General features: G+C 43.1%; 1 protein-coding gene across 1 annotated transcript in view; it reads right to left on the bottom strand.

The window, feature by feature from the left end:
- LOC146177265 (uncharacterized) overlaps positions 1 to 11,330 on the bottom strand; it is a 32,431-nt gene extending 21,101 nt beyond the window's left edge. Inside the window, exons 1-3 of the mRNA XM_084580413.1 lie at positions 11,179 to 11,330; positions 9,529 to 9,593; positions 5,600 to 5,677 (exon numbers count right to left, since the gene is read on the bottom strand). Of these exons, the coding sequence (XP_084436539.1) occupies positions 5,600 to 5,677; positions 9,529 to 9,593; positions 11,179 to 11,252 (217 nt within the window). The 5' untranslated portion in view covers positions 11,253 to 11,330. The remainder of the gene's footprint in view (positions 1 to 5,599; positions 5,678 to 9,528; positions 9,594 to 11,178) is intronic.
- Between the last annotated feature and the right edge of the window lie 6,120 nt (positions 11,331 to 17,450).

The raw sequence follows: 17,450 nt of genomic DNA, 5'->3' as shown, positions 1-17,450 counted from the left end.
CCACTTCTATCCCGGAGAGCCTCTTTTTGCACTTTGTTCTCTTCTGTTCGCATGCCTGAAAATATCAAAAGGAGTACAACGCAATCCTTTCTCATGACCTTCTGTGGCAGCGTCGGCCGATATGCAGACCGCAGTGAGAGCACAAAATAGTACCAGGTGTCGGCCAGCTGGCGCGAGCCGGTCGGCCATAGAGCCATTTGGAGAGTGAGCCCTATCCGCACATGCACCGGGATCAATGTAGCCCGCGATACCAGAATATAATCGCTAAGAAATATTAGCTACTGCTGAGGATGAGGGTTAATAGAGAGTTCCATTCTAACTTACAATTGACAGATGAAATAGCCTTGATATGTAGATCACAAGACAATCTCAAAGTTTGATCAGTGACTTATACCGGGAAATCAAAATAGTAGGTGTAAACAAATTATTGCTTTTTTCAGCTCGCACCCATTCGCCTATAAGCATGCTCTAGAAAGGTTAGCATTGGTTTTTCAATACTGATGTTGACTTTGCAAGGTTTTGCTTGATTTTAAAGCGCTTTATTTAGTTGACATAGCGCACACGTGAGCAGGGCGTGTCAAAAAGCTTCACATTGACGTGCCCTAGGATTGGCTTTGCATAGGCTATACAAGCAGCGTGTCTGATTTGTGGCTCTAATAGGTCAGATGCAAATGATTCTCATCTCAAATGTACTCATCATTTTGACAGTTCCTGACAACCCTACCTTCACATGCTGTCTCGTAGCGTCATTGAAACCGCTGAGCAGTTCGCACCAAGACATGTCCCTACTAGCAAATACCTGCGGCATTCACGGATGTAGGACCGGACAGACATACATACATGTAACGATGTTTAGGCAGGGACGAAGCCCTAACGATCGCGCCGAAACATTGCAGAAGTGCACCGAAGTCTGCTTAGGTACACAAATGCGAAAGCGCTGATAATTCTGTCGCGCTGCGTGCTGGATACTCCCCACGCTGCAATAGCGGACCTTGCCTTCGCTTTGCAATATAGAATATGTGAGGGTATATTTACTTAAGAAAAATAAAGAAGCTGCGCAGATGGCTCTTCACGCATGCAACAATGTACACGCATTCGGAAATTGACCAAGGCGGAGATTGTACCTCGGGAAGCATAGCGGAGGAAGGAGGAAGGACGAAGATAATGCGGGATATAAACACAAATTTTTAAGACAGCGTTTATTGCATAAAAGCAGCATATATACGCATCTGACTGCTCAAGGAAAGAGGGGAGCAAAACACACAACAGTGCCACTTGCCGTTATGGCGCGAAGTCGAGCTCCTTCTATGGCAACGCCGCCGATGACCTGTTGACCCATTATCAAGAAAAGAGCTCGATTAAGTGGCATGAAGGCATGTGGCAGTTTTGTTACATTTTTACTACCCTTTCTTCTTACCATGATCAGATGCGTATATAACCTATTTTTCCACTTTAATTGCAGTTGAATGTTAGCGCTTGTCCCGCTTCGTATTTCTCCTTCGTACTCTCTGCGCTTAGCTTCCCGACTTGCAATGAATAGCCAACCTGCAAAAGTATATTCACTCCTGAAGACAGCGACGTTTACTGCACAGCGCGAGTGTGTTGCGGTTTACGCGAGGGGTGATCGGCTATGGCAGCATTGTGCCTTTGTGTATGAGCAAAGGAAGCTGATCTCTTAGCTATGTGGTTGGATTCCTGGCGGTGACATTTTTTTTCCTCGTCTGTTCGTACGGGCACGCCCTGATGACAGAATCTATTCCCGCCCCTAGAATGCAAATAAATGTCTTCGCACAAAACATTGTGGATAAAAGTGAACTAATGTGCACTAGTCACAGAAGGGAAACAGTTTGGGCAAGGAACGGGCGGCAAAGTTTTAGGAAGAGATTTATTTTTAGCAAGCAGTAAAACGTAGCTTGGGGCCCTTAACAAAAATAACCGAAATAAAAATGAGAATATAGGCTTTTGGCAGGCAATCTGATATATTTAGCCCCCCCCCCCCCCTCCTCAAAAAAAAAATAGTTATGTACCTGGGCGGACAAAAATAAACAAAGCACGCTTTTTCTTCTACCATTATCGAAGCGTCGCATAATTGAAACTGGCAGCGGTAGTATGTTCGAGCCAATTGTAGACGCCAATGCCCTTTCACTTGGACAAATATGCTTTTCTTTTCTCCAGTGCAGAATTTTTACGGAAACGCGCGCTCTGTTTAGTTATGATCGCACCGGTCCCTCAACGGATATGCTCGAAAGAACTCTTCTGCACAGATACTGATTAACGGAGAAGAAAAATGTAAGCTAGTGAAAACGATCATTTTAAACAGAGAACTACGCTAGTAGCTAATAAAGACAAGGCAGTTTTAAAATTAGCTGACGGGGAAACAGACGGATTGCGCTCGGAAACGAAAGCGAATAATGATAAGCTATTCGAAATCTTTAAGTGGGTATTAGGTAAATTGTTTCCCAAAATTTCTGTGAGCTGCACTGCATTTCATAACATGACCTCACTGAAGCCTCAGAGATAAAGAAGAGGTGGCAGGAATACACAGAAGAACTGTACAAGAAGGACCCGAATATGCAAACCCAACATAAGACGGTGGTGATTACTGATCTCGAGCCGGGCATCCTGAAGAGTGAAGTTGAATGGGCCTTAGTCAGCCTTGCTAAGCTCAAAGCTAGCGGAATTGATGGCATTCTAGCTGAGTTGCTTCAAAACCTCAACATGACGCTGTTAACATTGTGCATACATTATGTCAGCAGACTTGGACAACCCTGCAGTGGTCACAGGATTGGAGGAGGTCAGTTTACATTCTCATTCCGAAAAAAAGGCAGTGCCAAAGAATCTTTCAACTACCGCACAATCGCGTTTATTTCGCATGCTAGCAAGGCGATGTTGAAAATCCTCCACGGTAGGCTGCAGCAGTATGTGGATCGGAAGCTTCCAGACGTGCAAGCAGGGTTTCGCGAGGGCAGATGAACCAGAGAACAAATTGCCAACCTTTGCTGGAGCATGGAAATAGCAAGAGAGTTCCAGAAACCCATCTACTTCTGCTTTATTGATTATACGAAAGCGTTTGACTGCGTAGATTACAGCAGATTGTGGCAAGCTCTCCAAGAGATTGGAGTTCCAATTCACCTCATCTGTCTCCTCAGGGCCTGTATGAAGGGCAAGAGGCCACAGTCAGAACTGGGCATGGTCTTACTGATTGGTTTCCGATTGAGAAAGGAGTGAGGCAAGGCTGCATACTGTCGCCCTGCCTATTTAACCTATATGCTGAGTGCATCATGAGGAAGGCCGGTCTGGACGAGTCTTCAACTGGAGTGAAGAGTGCTGGAAAACGTATCAACAACCTTAGGTATGCGGATGATACCACTTTAATGGCAGAAAGTGAAGTGGAAATCAAGAGACTTCAGATGCGCTCACAAGAACAAAGTGAGAAGTTTGGGCTAAAACTGAATATTAAAAAGGCAGAGATCATGGCGTCTTGCCCTATCAAGTCCTGGAGTATCAAGGGACAATAAGTGGAAGCTGTGACAGATTTTCGCTTTTTGGGCTCCAAGATTACCCCGGAAGGAGACTGCAGCCATTAAATTAGGAGACGCCTGCTTCTGGGAAAGAGAGCAATGGTTAGCCTTGACCGCCTAGTAAAGAGCAGAGACATTAGTCTGCCAACCAAGATCCGTATAACTCGTGCTATGGTCTTTCTAGTTGTGATGTATGGATGCGAGAGTTGGACTGTGAAGAAGGCTCACCACCGAAGAATTGACGCGTTTGAATTGTGGTGCTGGCGGAGACTCTTGAGAGTTCCTTGGACTTCCAGAAGATCAAATCAGTCAATATTGTCGACCATAAACCCTGACTGCTCATTGGAGGGTCAACTTCTAAATTTAAAGCTCAGCTACTTTGGTCATCTCATGAGAAGAGAGGAGTCGGTAGAGAAAGATTTGATGTTGGGAAAGGTTGAGGGTCGCCGGAGAAAGCGTAGGCAGCGAACGCAATGGTTAGATGATATCCTCGAGCCGCTGCAGATGAAGTTATGTGATGTTAGGAAGATAGTGAGAGACCGGAAAGCGTGGCGTGACATGGTCTATAGGGTCACGAAGATTCGGGAACGACTGAACTGAACTGAATATAGGGCAGAACGACAGAAATAAGGTCGCTACACTCTATTAAATATCATTTAACATTGGCTTAGTGGGAGCCTCAGTGCGCAGGCTGAGCTAACGTTTTGACAATAGAACCTCTCTTCACCTGTGCAGCGCGTTGGCTCGGCTTGTGAACTGATGCTCTCCCTGAACCCTGATTCAGTGTTCTGTCATACGGTAAATATAGTCACTTAAGAAGGCTCTGTGAAATCCTGTTAAATCATGTTGTGAATGCCCATCCACAGAGTTAAATTTAAAGCGGCAGTATTCTCTAATCATTTCTGGTGCATGTCGATTTTTTACATGACCAGCCGGCTAGCATCGTTAGTGCCGGCGTTTAAGATACGTTTGTTGCAAAGCCGTAAAGGACACTTGAGCAGGAACTTTTCGAAATTCTTTGCTAAGAGTGGAGTACGCTGCACTCAAACCTATCACATGCGCTCATCATTTCCGGTTAATCTCGGCGCATACACGAACCAGAGAATGCCTTATGCTCCACAACCCAATAGCGCCGCCTCGATCATAACACAAGGGAAAGTTAAGCAATTGCGAAAATGAACTCTAGATTTGTAAGTACAGGAATATGTCCTCAATGACCGAATTAATCATTTTCAAAGGCCTAGTGGGCCTGGTACCTTTACAACGCCGGCGCTTTAGATTCGTCAGTGTAATACATCCATTTATTGCTTGCGTGTAAGCAAATGTGAAAATGGCAGCCTACCGATAGTTCATATTTAAGAAGCGGTATAGGTAACCTTAATATTAGCAGCCGTGGCTATGAACACAAAAAGCCTGCAATGCAATCAATTTAACAAATAGCTCCGAAGGAGAACGAGATGGCGTCCCCGTCGCCGTTTCACTGATTTGTACACTCTCGGGAAGTGTAGCACGAAGTTCAGCAAAACAACTCAGCGCTGATAGCGGCTACAATCCATCTGGCCAAGAACAAATGAGGGAAGTGCAGAAACACCCCTCGGAACTGATCAATCTCACAACTCCTGAAGTGCGCCGCCGCAGGTCCTCAGAAAAACGGGCCTAGAAAGTCTCTCACCCCTCCTCAGACATCTTTTGGTCTCAGCACGTAATAAAAATAAAGAAATGTATGAAAAAACTGCGCACCGCGGCAACTTGCACCACACCGTTCCTAACTAGAAAACGTTATATTGCATTCATCCACCAGCCGGCGAGCAAGATCTACTCGCACCGTGCCAGAGATGTTTCGTGCATCTTGACAGGGATCAAGGTCTTCGTATAGGTAGAGTGCATTTTGCATGCAAGAATAGCCAAGGTTCAAGCACTTAATGAAACTTCAGCGCCTTACCTACGAGTTTTCAGAAGCAAGTTTGGAAACATTGGTAGTGAAAAAAATATCGTCATTTTGAAGAGATATACGGGGTTAATAAACGTTACTGTTAAAACTAGGCATTTATGATTAAAGGCGTATAGTTGGTCCTTACCCTGTGTAAGATTTGACTGCGCAACAAAGCATGTATTGTTGACGAGGTAAACAATGTTTAGTTCGTCTATTTCAGTGTCTGAAAAGAAAACAAAAGAGGATCTTAGCTTGGCTAGGCAGGGATACACATGCAATGAATTCTTAGCGCTTATTTCCCTACGTTTTGCATCATTCACGTTTGTTTTGTAACGAATTGGCAGATTCACTAAACTATCTATTACCTCCGTTAGTTTTTTTTACTAACATGGAGGCTCATGTAATGTAATCAGTAGAACTTTGTGCGATGAAAAGATAAAGACGAGGCCGTGGTGCGATATGAAAAACTGGCAGGTTAACACCGGACTATACCAGCTCTAGGGGAGGGGAAGCTTTATAACGTATTGGCCAGCGAAGCAGGCCTCTGCCTCGTACAGGGTTAAGACGCACTGGCACTGACTTTTTTCCGAATAGTTGCTCGAAGTAGGCCTTATAACTTCTACTATCATCATCATCAGCCTGACTATACCACTTGCAGGCCGAAGGCCTCACCCATATTCCTCCAAATAATCAGGTCCTGTGCCAGCTGCACCCACCTGACCTCTGCGAACTTCTTAACCTCATCCGCCCCCCAAACTTTCGGCCGCAGACTGATAGGCTCTTCATGCCTTGGAATCCAGTTTGTTTTAAACAACTAGTATGGCAAAATCTAAAACTGTCAATAGTAATGTTTATGTCTCGATTAAAAAACAAAGGTGAATTGCGTGCTGCAATAAACACTACTGGGCGATAAATATAGTTATTTATTTTAAATTCTCTATCGTTAATCATGCAAACACAGTGTGCCATACACATTATACGATAAATTGCTAGCACGTTCAATAAAGACGCGAATCAGCAGATTTCTGTCCAAACTATACGATAAAACAATAGCTTTAAACACCGTATACAGCAACTTCTTGAAGGCTAGTTGGATTTTCTTTCACGCACATCGCGTTATTTTTAGAGGGGATAGTGCATATGAACCTAGACAGCCGTCCAGCTCTTTGTTTGTGAAGGTTTCACGGCACATAGCCTTGTAATGTCTGTGTCGACGGTGTTCGTTCGTACTATGAAATGATTGTGTGCGTCGTTTGATTGATCACTACACAATGTAATACATTGCTGCAATAGAAAACTAACCTCTCTTTGATGCCTCATTGTGCCCATGTTTTAGCGAATCCGTAACCTTTCACAGAACATTGGTTATGATTTGAAGGTTTGTCATAAACAACGTTTTAAGTAACATTATCAGCACTACATGCTGATGCTAATTTAACTTCTGCGCACTCCACGGATGGCAAAGCCATTTTGGCTGGAACGACTACTACAGCTATGCAACACAGGAATGTACATGAAAAACGTCGCTTGTCAAGAGCTCTCTGTTGGAGCTCGTGTGCAAGGCTGAAGACGTGATATGCCGGACGGATGCGATAAAACTTATTGACGGCTATGCCAGCGTTGCATGCCAAGGGCAAGTTAAGGTCTCTGATTCCAGATTATAGCACAGGCCCCACTCTACATTTAAATCTCCCTACATCTTTTCGCTGTCAGTGCTTCTCTAAGCTGATTGCTATAGTAATTTACAACTGCATATTTTGCACATAGCTAATGACGTTTCCAAACGAGGTTACGGATATGGAATGAAATCCGGAGTGACAAGATTGAAGGCTGGTCTTGAATTTCATCTAAGAAGTGAGAAAGGAGATAAGTGATTTCGATGAAATGCGGGAAGTTATGAAGTCCTAGACAGCATCGCTTGATAAGGTAAGCCGGCTGCTAAACATAAAGTTTTAGAAAAGGACAAAAAGACGAAGTTAAATTGTAAATTCTTCAGCAAAAACGTGTCAAGGCTGAAATATATTTGCTTTAACGAAAAAGAAACAATACGTTTCTAAACTGAACCTTATAAGTCCCACTGCAACCTAGATATTAAAAGAGTTACAGAGCAGTAGCGCAAATTTTCGTCAAATGCTTGAAAGAATTGCTAAATCAATTGGGGAAAACATACAGAAGGGGCCAGGTGTCTGACGCAGAGTATCGGGCAGAGGCGCAAATAGGAAAACTGTAATTTTTTAAGCCCGAAGCCGAGAAACATGTCAAGATGCCAAATACAAATGGCTAACATTTCATATAGTAAAATTCCCGCCAGATGAACGTATCCTTTTAAAGGAATTATATGAAGCAACCAAAACGTTCATAAAAAATTCCTGCCAGCGTGGTTGCGTCCCTGTCAAGCTGCCATTCTGCACAATTGCTTCGTGTACTTTCCTCGCCATAGATTGGGTTTTTGGTGACGAATAAATTGATTGATATTATCAGGTGTGTTGGGCTTCATACTGCGAAAATTGCCAATGGAATACATTAAAGATTAGGAACGCAGATAGAAATTTGGAGCGATATTCGTGAGCATATATGTGCGGCTTAAGAGGTTGAACTTTTGGTGGAAACATTGATTTGAATCTCACTAGAAGATATAAAAGGTGCTAGGCAGTTCGAAAGCTCACCCCGAGAAATCGTTGTTTGGAAGTAAAGCACAGCACTGTAAGAAAGCGCGAAAACAACAAAAGGAGGGAAGACAAAAAGCGGAGAGGACGAGGACGGTCACAGACGCGGCTAATGGGCAATCACGCAAGCTTTATGGAAGCAACCAATTAGAGGGCGCGTGTTGAAGAACAGAAAGCTGAGCGATATTAGCCATTGACTGCCTGGCGCGCAAAAGTTTAAATCGCGTGCCTACTTGCATTAAGTATTTGGTGGGGAGGACAGATGGGAACGGCGGATAAACTTTTAATTATTCACAATCTGTCATCTCCCTCGATTGGTCTATCATTAGCGGCGTAATTCTTTGTTTTCTCAAAATTTTGTTGACGAAACTTTCACACCTATGCCGTTGTGTCACTGTGTATTCTGTAGCAATAAACCAAGAGTTAACATTTTCATCCACGTGTTTCCGTCCCACATCAATTGTAAAGAAATTGCTTTTTACTATTTGCACGACACTATTGAAAACAGTTCTGTTTGAAAGATAACTTGAAACACAGCAAGGAGCTAAAGGGGGCGCGAATTTATTTCCACTCGCATAAAGGATTACATAGTTCCCGTCCTGAGTTATGTGAAGAAATGAGTTCTTGTTACATACGTGCGGCTCAGGATGAATTAAGGCTTTGGCGGCATTCGGGAAATAATGCGTTAAGCAGGTAACGCTACCCGTCTAATACTTACAAACGTATCTCACTTTGTAGGCAATTATAGGTATATACTATAGGCGATAAAAATGCCTGGATAGCACTTCAGCAGAGTTTGGACAAGAATTTCAATGTAAACGAATGATCACCTTATTGCTCTTTCACACATGAAAACACTAAAGTCTAAATTTCACATCGACAAGTATTTTCTGGAACTACTACTCGATGCGAAAGCTCCTACTCATGATCATGCGTGCTAACGTGAGATAAAGCACCACAAATTTTACCCGCCCGCATTCTTTTCTGAGTGGATTAGTACCAATTTTTCGCTTCAGCATTTCAGACATATTATGGACTTCGCACACCTGTTTGACTAAGGCGATGAATGGGTCGACACTGCGGAACGAATCCGGCAAATACTGCCCATAATGTGAATCTACATGCTTTTTGACATTGCTATATAGTTTATAAAGGCGGTGGAAGAGTTAGCAGAGAATATCATGTACGTACATATCAAATAGTCTGCCAAGAAGTTCTATCTTGCACAAATAAGTGTTCTTTGTACCACGTTTGACTATTGAAACGACCTTCGTTAAGAAGTTATTTAGGGCGAAGATATTTGCTTTCCGCACGGATATTGAGAGTGAAAAGCAAATATATTCTTCCGAATTTACTCTCTGTGCAGTAATGTGATGTGTCAGTTTGAAAAACTAAATTTTCGACTCACCTCTGTCAGATGTGACAAGCAGTATAGTGTTGTTAACCACTGTGAACGTAGCATTAGCTCTAATCCTGAAAGAGAGGCTACTATTACTCATGTGCGCTTTACGTTTCAAGGTGTTGGCAATTAGGCAGCCAGGAAAAGCGGGGAACGGGCATTTCTATTTGGTTGTTCCGCAATCTCTTTTTTTAATTTTTGAAGACCTATTAATTAATTCATTTATTTTTTATGACCCCGAAGCACCACAAAATTCCTTAAAAGGAAAATCTGGCAGATGGCTAGATGATATGCATCCATATTTCGCTTGAGATGCTGATGCACAATAGTTGATTGCCGTAGATGGTGCTGCTGAATATTTCTAAAAACGTGCAGTGACCTGCCACTAATTATATACTGAGAATAAATTCACTTTATTTAAGCATTGTTAGGATTGATACTGGGGATTGTAGACTAAAAGCCACACAAACATCTTGGCGAGATTTTTTACCCCGCCCACTTCACATAGGCAGACACAGCAATAACATATACAATGCGTGGATTTGCATGCCTTCACAGGTTTTCACACATCGGCAGAGCAATACATCACGAGGAATGAGGGATGTATAAAGTACATATCATAAGATATATGTCGATGGCTCAACGCACTTCACCCCCGGCACTGGTCTACGTTCAAAGAGAACAGCACCGAATCAGGGCCTCCCGACTCAAAAGCGCCGGCGTGGCACAGGCGAGCAACGGGTTCCATTCGGACCTGCAGGACTGGTCCAGGCATACAAAGTGCGCGCGCTACCCACCTCTTCCCGGGATGAGTGGGAGGCGGCCCAGCTCGGCTGCTCTGACCTGACGGCGCAACGAGCCTTGGCCGAGCGGACTCGGGCCGCTGCCGACGCAAATGGACTCTCGTAAATGTACTCGTAAGAGGGAGACCACCTAGTAATTGTAAGGAGAGGCCCCTCAATAACCGCCCCCGTACACTCCCTGTATATAATGTTTTTTTTCATCATCTTCATCGAAACACGTGTTGCCCTGGCCTAAGCTAGATAACATGGAAGGAAAAATGTACGCACCTGCTGTTGCACCAGTTCCTTTCCCGCGCGTGGCCTTACGTCGAAAGAACACCCCAATGCGCCATTAGGATATGACCCAATGGGGACGCGGAAACAATGCGAGAATAACATAAGTGACAGTGCTTCTAGAAGAAGCTCATTTTGGAATGGTCAGCAGCATGACTGCTGTACCTACTTGTCGCAGAGGCACAATGGTTCTCTAGCTAGCATTACCACAGCAGCAGGCTCTGCCGCGTGGTTCTTGTCGCTCCGGGAAAACAATCCCCACAAGCTATCTCCCATCATTGTTAACCTAAGTGCTAGATCTCTGCGCGCAGAATAAGACCTGTGCGTTAGCTTTCTGGCACACAGGAAAACACTTAGTAAGCAGACAAGCTCTCCTCTGCAGCTAACCCTGATTTAAACTTTCTGGCAGTTATCTTGCAGACAAGTTTTAAAACGCTTGCTTAGAACATGTTTTTTCTATAGAATATTTGTTATCAGGCCGATAACAGAATATCCTACGAAAAATGCCCATGTTCGAGAGCATTAATTCTTATGTCCAATTATTGCCAGTTTATAAGCTCCCAGTTTGAAGCCTATAACTTACGGAGATTCGTCGCAACCGGCGTTCCTGTACACAAGCTTGTACTGGGCGGAGCTTCCGTCTTCAGATACCGACATTTTCCGGTAACGCTGACAAAAGTATCTCGGATTGGGGTCACTAGTGGCCACGATGTCGCAACCGCCGAAACCTAGAGTAACCTGGGTGATTGGGTGTCAACAATATGTACTCAGTCGGTATTTACTTGGTGGTGTTTAATGTAGAAAACGCAACGACCTGATCTGTCGAATAGCTGCATTAGTTAAGGCCTCTGGATTAATTGACACCAACTTGGGTACATTAGCACTCACTAAAGAAGCACTTTACAATAGTGTATAGCAGTATATTCGACACAAATGTGCGGCCGCAGTGGTAGGCATACAACTGAGTAATAGCAATGCAGGTAAAGAACGCAATACATAGTACAATAAACTGAATCCTGTATTTGTTTGGTTTATGGCTTTAGGTTTTTCGCTTTAACGTTCCAAAGCCACTAAGGCCATGGCAGATGCCCTATAGGGAGGCCTTCAAAAATTTGGACCAGGTGGGCTTCTTGAACGTGCCCTAACATTGCACAGCACATGGGAGTTTTGCCTTTCTCCTCCATTAAAAACGTTCACTGTAATCGTGGTTTGACCCCAGGGCCTTGGCGTTAGTTTCAGCAATCCAGCGCCCTACCCGCTAAAATTCGGCAGAAGCGATAAAAGATGTCATACATACTGCATTGAACTAAAATGACTCCTGTATTTGTTTATAAGCTTTGTAACCGGAGCGTCTGAGAAATGTGACAATAGATATTTTAAAAGCTGCGTGATTTATATTCTGCCAAAATGTCCTTGAGGTCACGACTGAGAGAATTGTTCTACATGATTAACCTAACTGAAAAACATTTCTAGAGTGTTACATGAAATCATTTTGCAGTGATTGCTACTTGACATAACATTGCAGCAAGACATCACAATTCCTTATGAACTGTTTCCTATTTTAGCAAGCTGGCCTCCACTCACAGCCATTTTTATATAATTCAGCCAGCGTACCTCTATGTGTAATAAGTGTTAAAAAAGCCGTCTGAGTACTTAGCTGCAATGACAAAACACCCATTTATCGAGGAAACGTGTGAAAATACATTTAAAAAGTAGTCAGGACTTAGGAGCAGGAAAATGTCGACAATTTTATCAGGGTTGCATTTTTGGGAGATTAGTAGAACTAATATATTTCTCAGCCTAGTAGGGCCCTCAATCGCCGCTATAGCAAGGAGGCCTGCCTACACACAAACATAAGCAAATATATACAAATATAAGCACTGTCGGGAGGCAGTATGATGGATAGATCAAACAGAGCACAACAGCAAAAATTCAACGCACATTGAAACGCAGCAAACACATATCAAAGCAAATATATTTCCACGAATCAGGTTGATTTATGATTTTGTATTAAGCAAAAAGTTATTTATTGGGGCTTCCAGCTAGCTTAGCCCATAGCGGTAAACTGTAACCAGGAACGTTCTTTAATCGCTACGAAAATGTCGGTCTTGGTATCTGATAAGTGTCATATCAAAAAGGTTTCTATGAATTCCTAGAAAAATTGTATGAGCGTAATTTTTCCACTTTTCATGAGGTTGCACCACAACTATTTATCTAACCAGATATATTCATTCTAAGTGCTGTAGTTTTTTGCTCTTCGTTGCTAAATTATTCTTTCATTGATTTTCTAGATAGTCCTAACTACTACTACTGGATGTTAATGCAAAACGAAGTGAAAGAGAAAAATTGCCTTTCCATAAGATGAGCCACACAATTCTAGCAACTTGTAATTTATGTAACTTACAATGTTACACATTTAGCCCACAAACGGATTCGAAAACACGGCTCAATATTTTTCACAATTAATTTAACTACTCCTTACCAGCGAAAGAGCATTTTGCAACGCGTAGCACAGTTTTGCTATGCAAACTCTAATCACTAAATACATTGCAACGCAATGTAATATTTCATAACCCTCTCGAAACTAAAATTGCTTTCTTAGAGACGTGAAATGGTTCTGGTGACTCACATTTGCAGCGTCGCAGTCATTCCGATTTTTCTGGCAATCTTGGGCCCAGTTGACACCAAGGAGTACCATCACAACTGCTATGGCAACCATGAAACATCCATTCGATTCTATGATCACCGTCATCTTTCAGAACTGCAAGAGACCAGAATTGGAAGCTATAAGTGCAGAGGCACAAGAACCGCAGACTGCATATTTTTCTTCGTTAAGAGCATGTGCAAGTCTTGAAGAGCTAATGATGTTCGCGATAATGTGCAATATAATGGGCGTCGTCACTGCTGTCTTGCTGGTGCTGAGGACGGAAATTTTGCTAGTCTTTCGTTGGGGGTGCTAGCTGCATGTAATAGTTTATTTCGAATAGTTTGGAATGATTATTTTCACATTTACACTATGTCACTATAACAGGCCAGAGAAACAACCGTTATGCTTGTGATGTCAGCAGCCATTGCCTCCAATCTGCAAAGCCGTATCCTTTGCAAAACCTAAAAAAGGCTGTTTCTAAAAATGAGTATATTTGCCTTTTGAGCTTTGGCAAATTGGAAAAGCCTAAATGGCATAGGTTTTGCTAGTGAAATTTCGGTATGGCCACGAACAATATCTCTCATTTTAAATGGCAGATCTCGTATACGTAACCTTCTGTATGAAACCTTCGCCGCTGAGTCACTGTAATGTAAAAGCTTGTCTTCAAGCTCTAAAGAAAATTGATTATCTCCCCTTTCTGGCTTTCTATAAGTCTAGAATAGCATCTGATTTGTCAGTTATTGGTATATACCTGAAACCTTGCTCGGAGTGTATAGAGATGTGAGGTCGTCAGAATTCGGATCTTCCTCGTCTTCACTATTTAAGTGCGACTCCTCTTCATGAGGTTTTATTTAAAAGGATTGGTCGGTGCCACGAGGCATGATTTTCAGTGCACTTCCTCATGACGAATACAACACATGTGGCATGTGGACCGCGAACCAACGTTGCGTGGAATCACGCACTACGGGACACCTGTGCCTAACGTATCTTCATTTTGCACTCCAGAGTCTCTACCTGTGCTTTTCAGAGAAATCGTTGCATAAACCTGTCTTTTTTTTTAATGTGAGCAGCCTCAAGCAACATTAGGGCTATTGCAGTGTACACGGCATGCACTACAGAGCACCTGTGGTCAACTTATGTTCCATTTGCACTACAGAGCCTCTACCTGTGCTTTTCGAAAAATCGCCTCATAACCACGTTTTTTTTTTCTTTAAATGTAAGCAGGCTTAAGCAACATTAGTTTTATTGTAGTGTAAACGCACGAAGTGGCAAATGTTACTTGAATGTCTCAAGATCTTTATCCATCTTACGACATTGGCACCACAGTTTCTCCTCGGCTTCCATTCTTTCACCAGCGGAGAAAAAATAGCGTCTTCTTGAGTGGTTACCAGCAACAACGAACACATGTAGGCCTTACACTAAACTTTCGGCATTGGCCTAATATTCTTAAATTGTATTGCCAAATTTCACGCAAGTATCAAGGTGTCGCAGTGCCTCAGCTCTAAGTCCTCAAAATTTAAACTTGCACAATTCAATACAGGCCGAAAATCCGGTAATTTTTTCATGTTGGAAACATATTTACTCCGCACTGCCAGGAAGCATTTTAGTGCGTTCGAAATACCCAAAATGATTGCGAGGCGTCCACACTGCGTCCACTCACATTAGCACTCGCACTATCACTGAAGCAAATCTCGCATATCACCAATGTAGCCAGATTGCCTTAAGTTGTCGCCTGCACCACACAAAGTTTAAGATTTGCAAGTACTTCTTTCGAGATCTGATGGTACTGGGCATCAAAAAGCATCAATAATTTATTTTCCAAGCATAATATACTCACTGAATGTCAACATGGCTTTCGACAAGGCACGTCAACAGAAACCTCACTACTCATACAAACTAAGATGATAGTAAAACATTCAGAAGATAATAAACATACCTTCGGGATATTTATAGACTACAATAAGGCCTCTGACTACCTAAACCATAGTTTATTGCTAAGTAAACTTCACAAATACAGAATTTGTGGCTTGGCTCTTTTACTGTTTGAGTCATACCTTCAAAATCGGGAACAGTGTGTTTCAATAGGGAATCACATATCATCTCCCAGAATAATCTCTTCCGGTATCCCTCAAGGTAGTGTGTTGGGACCCCTTCTTTTCAACGTATACAATAATGACGTTGTTCACCAAAACATTAACGCTTCATTCATTCTTTATGCAGACGACACCAGCCTATTTGTTTCTGGCAATAATACAAATGAAACGGAAACTAAAGGGGAAAGAGCTCTACATTAACTTGTGGATTGAAAATAAATACAAATCAGTCCAAAGCAGTAATGTTCATGGCGAGAAACAAACAGGTGCGTATACCACGATATGTATCGCTTGGTCACTCATCCATTGATATAGTTGACAAACTTAAAATTCTTGGTGGTCCGTTTCAATCTACTGGAAGCAGACAATTGGACACCTTGTTTCTTCTCTACATTTGGAAAGTCTTCTTGCATTGTCGTAGTTAACCAAAATAAGCTACTGCTGGCACTGTGAAAGCACTCAGTTCAAAACTGATACTCTCTCTGAGTGTAGCAGAACTTCAAGCAACTGGAACCCTCCAGGAACATTGTGCATTGCACTCTGCGATGTCTCGCTTGCGCAGCAGCCTTGGCAGCCAGCCTCGGGCGATCTAGCGCGCAGGCCTTTACTTCTGAATTTCATGGAGCTGCTTCCTGGCAGCACTTCGCCATATGGTTGTATGATTTAATTTCCAACTTCCAAGCTGTAGCGCACAAAAGGCGAGGGACTGAGAACGAGAGGACACACACAGCGCTAACTTGCAACAACTTTACTTGGAAAAATGGCGCCTCAGTATATACACACTGCATCGTCGTGATCTCTGAAGCCATGCACGGAATCAGTAAGAACGAAGGTAATCTATTTCTTTTTTGAAAGATTAATAGAGGAGATAATCACGCATGCACTTACTAATCTGGCTATCTTTTCCCCTTCGATTATTTCTCGGGTGCGCCTATCCTTACTTTTAACGACATCAAAAGACTTGTCAAGGACCGACATGCAATCTTTGCAGGTTTTACAATGTGCTACTAATTGTCCATCTGTTAAGCGCGCGTTGAAGCGCCCTGGTTGCGGGCAGAGATCTCTTGAAAAGACTGCCATATGTGTGTGTATTTTGCTGGCGTTTGAGTGTGTTTGTAAGCAAACGGAGCGGCCGTGGCAGACACCTCCTCCCTCTGTACTGTCCCAAGTTGTGAGGCAGCCTGCGAGCTGGCGCTGCACGGACGACCAGAAGAAGAAGAGCGTCGCTCCCGAAGACATCCGAACTGCTTGCAACCATCCCCGCCGAGCCAGCGAGTCGGCTTCTGAGAATTCGACGACCGCTGGCGGTCAACATTTGTAACGGTGGTGGAAGGCGTCTTCACTAGCCACAGCCGCGGCGAAACGACGGGGGAAGTGAGGATTCCCCAGGAGCATTGCGAGAAGGAATTCGAGGGGGAGAAGCTTCGAGGAATCCGAGCGACGCGGCAAACGAGAGACTCGTTTCGCGCGCCGTGACGAGAGGCCGCACCCTGACTGAAGTTGTGCTGCAGTGTGTATATAGTGTAAATAAATTATGTATTCTGCATTTAGAGTGAAATCCGGTCCAGGTTCATCGGAAGAGGAAGTAAAATTCGAAGAAAAGAAGAAGAAGAAAAGAACCTGTTATTTAACTCCATCTCTATCATCTTTATTTTTAACATTGGATTATGCTCACGAAGGCGATCATACAAGCAGCGACCCGTTTGGCCTGCATACTGTTGTCCGCACGAGAGTGGAATCTGATAAACGACTCCTTCTTTGCAACCTACAAAAGGCACTTTATGTGTCTTTTTACGTGTCACTGGCAGGTATTATTTTCGACTGTTCAATTTGCATAGCCTGTCTAACTTCTCTGGGGCTGAAAAAACAACTGAAACATCTACCCGTTTTGCTATTCCTTTCAAATTATGAGATACAGTATACATATAAGCGATCACGGCCACTTTTTTGTTTTTAAAACGGCACTCGAGTACATGCTTTGTCTTGAGTATTCAGCTTAACCTCACTAGCCTATCGAAGCGCGTTTATGAATAAAAAAGAATTCTAGACGTATTTTTCAGTGCTAAAACCCACAAACCTGAAAAGCATGTTCGATCTATTATTTAGGAGAAAGGC

This window comes from Amblyomma maculatum, chromosome 10 (genome assembly GCF_055883805.1).
Source record: "Amblyomma maculatum isolate TAMU_Amacu chromosome 10, ASM5588380v1, whole genome shotgun sequence".
Lineage (NCBI taxonomy): Eukaryota > Metazoa > Arthropoda > Arachnida > Ixodida > Ixodidae > Amblyomma > Amblyomma maculatum.
The sequence above is the reverse complement of the archived record's forward strand: the minus strand, read 5'-3'. Positions and strand labels throughout refer to the sequence as shown.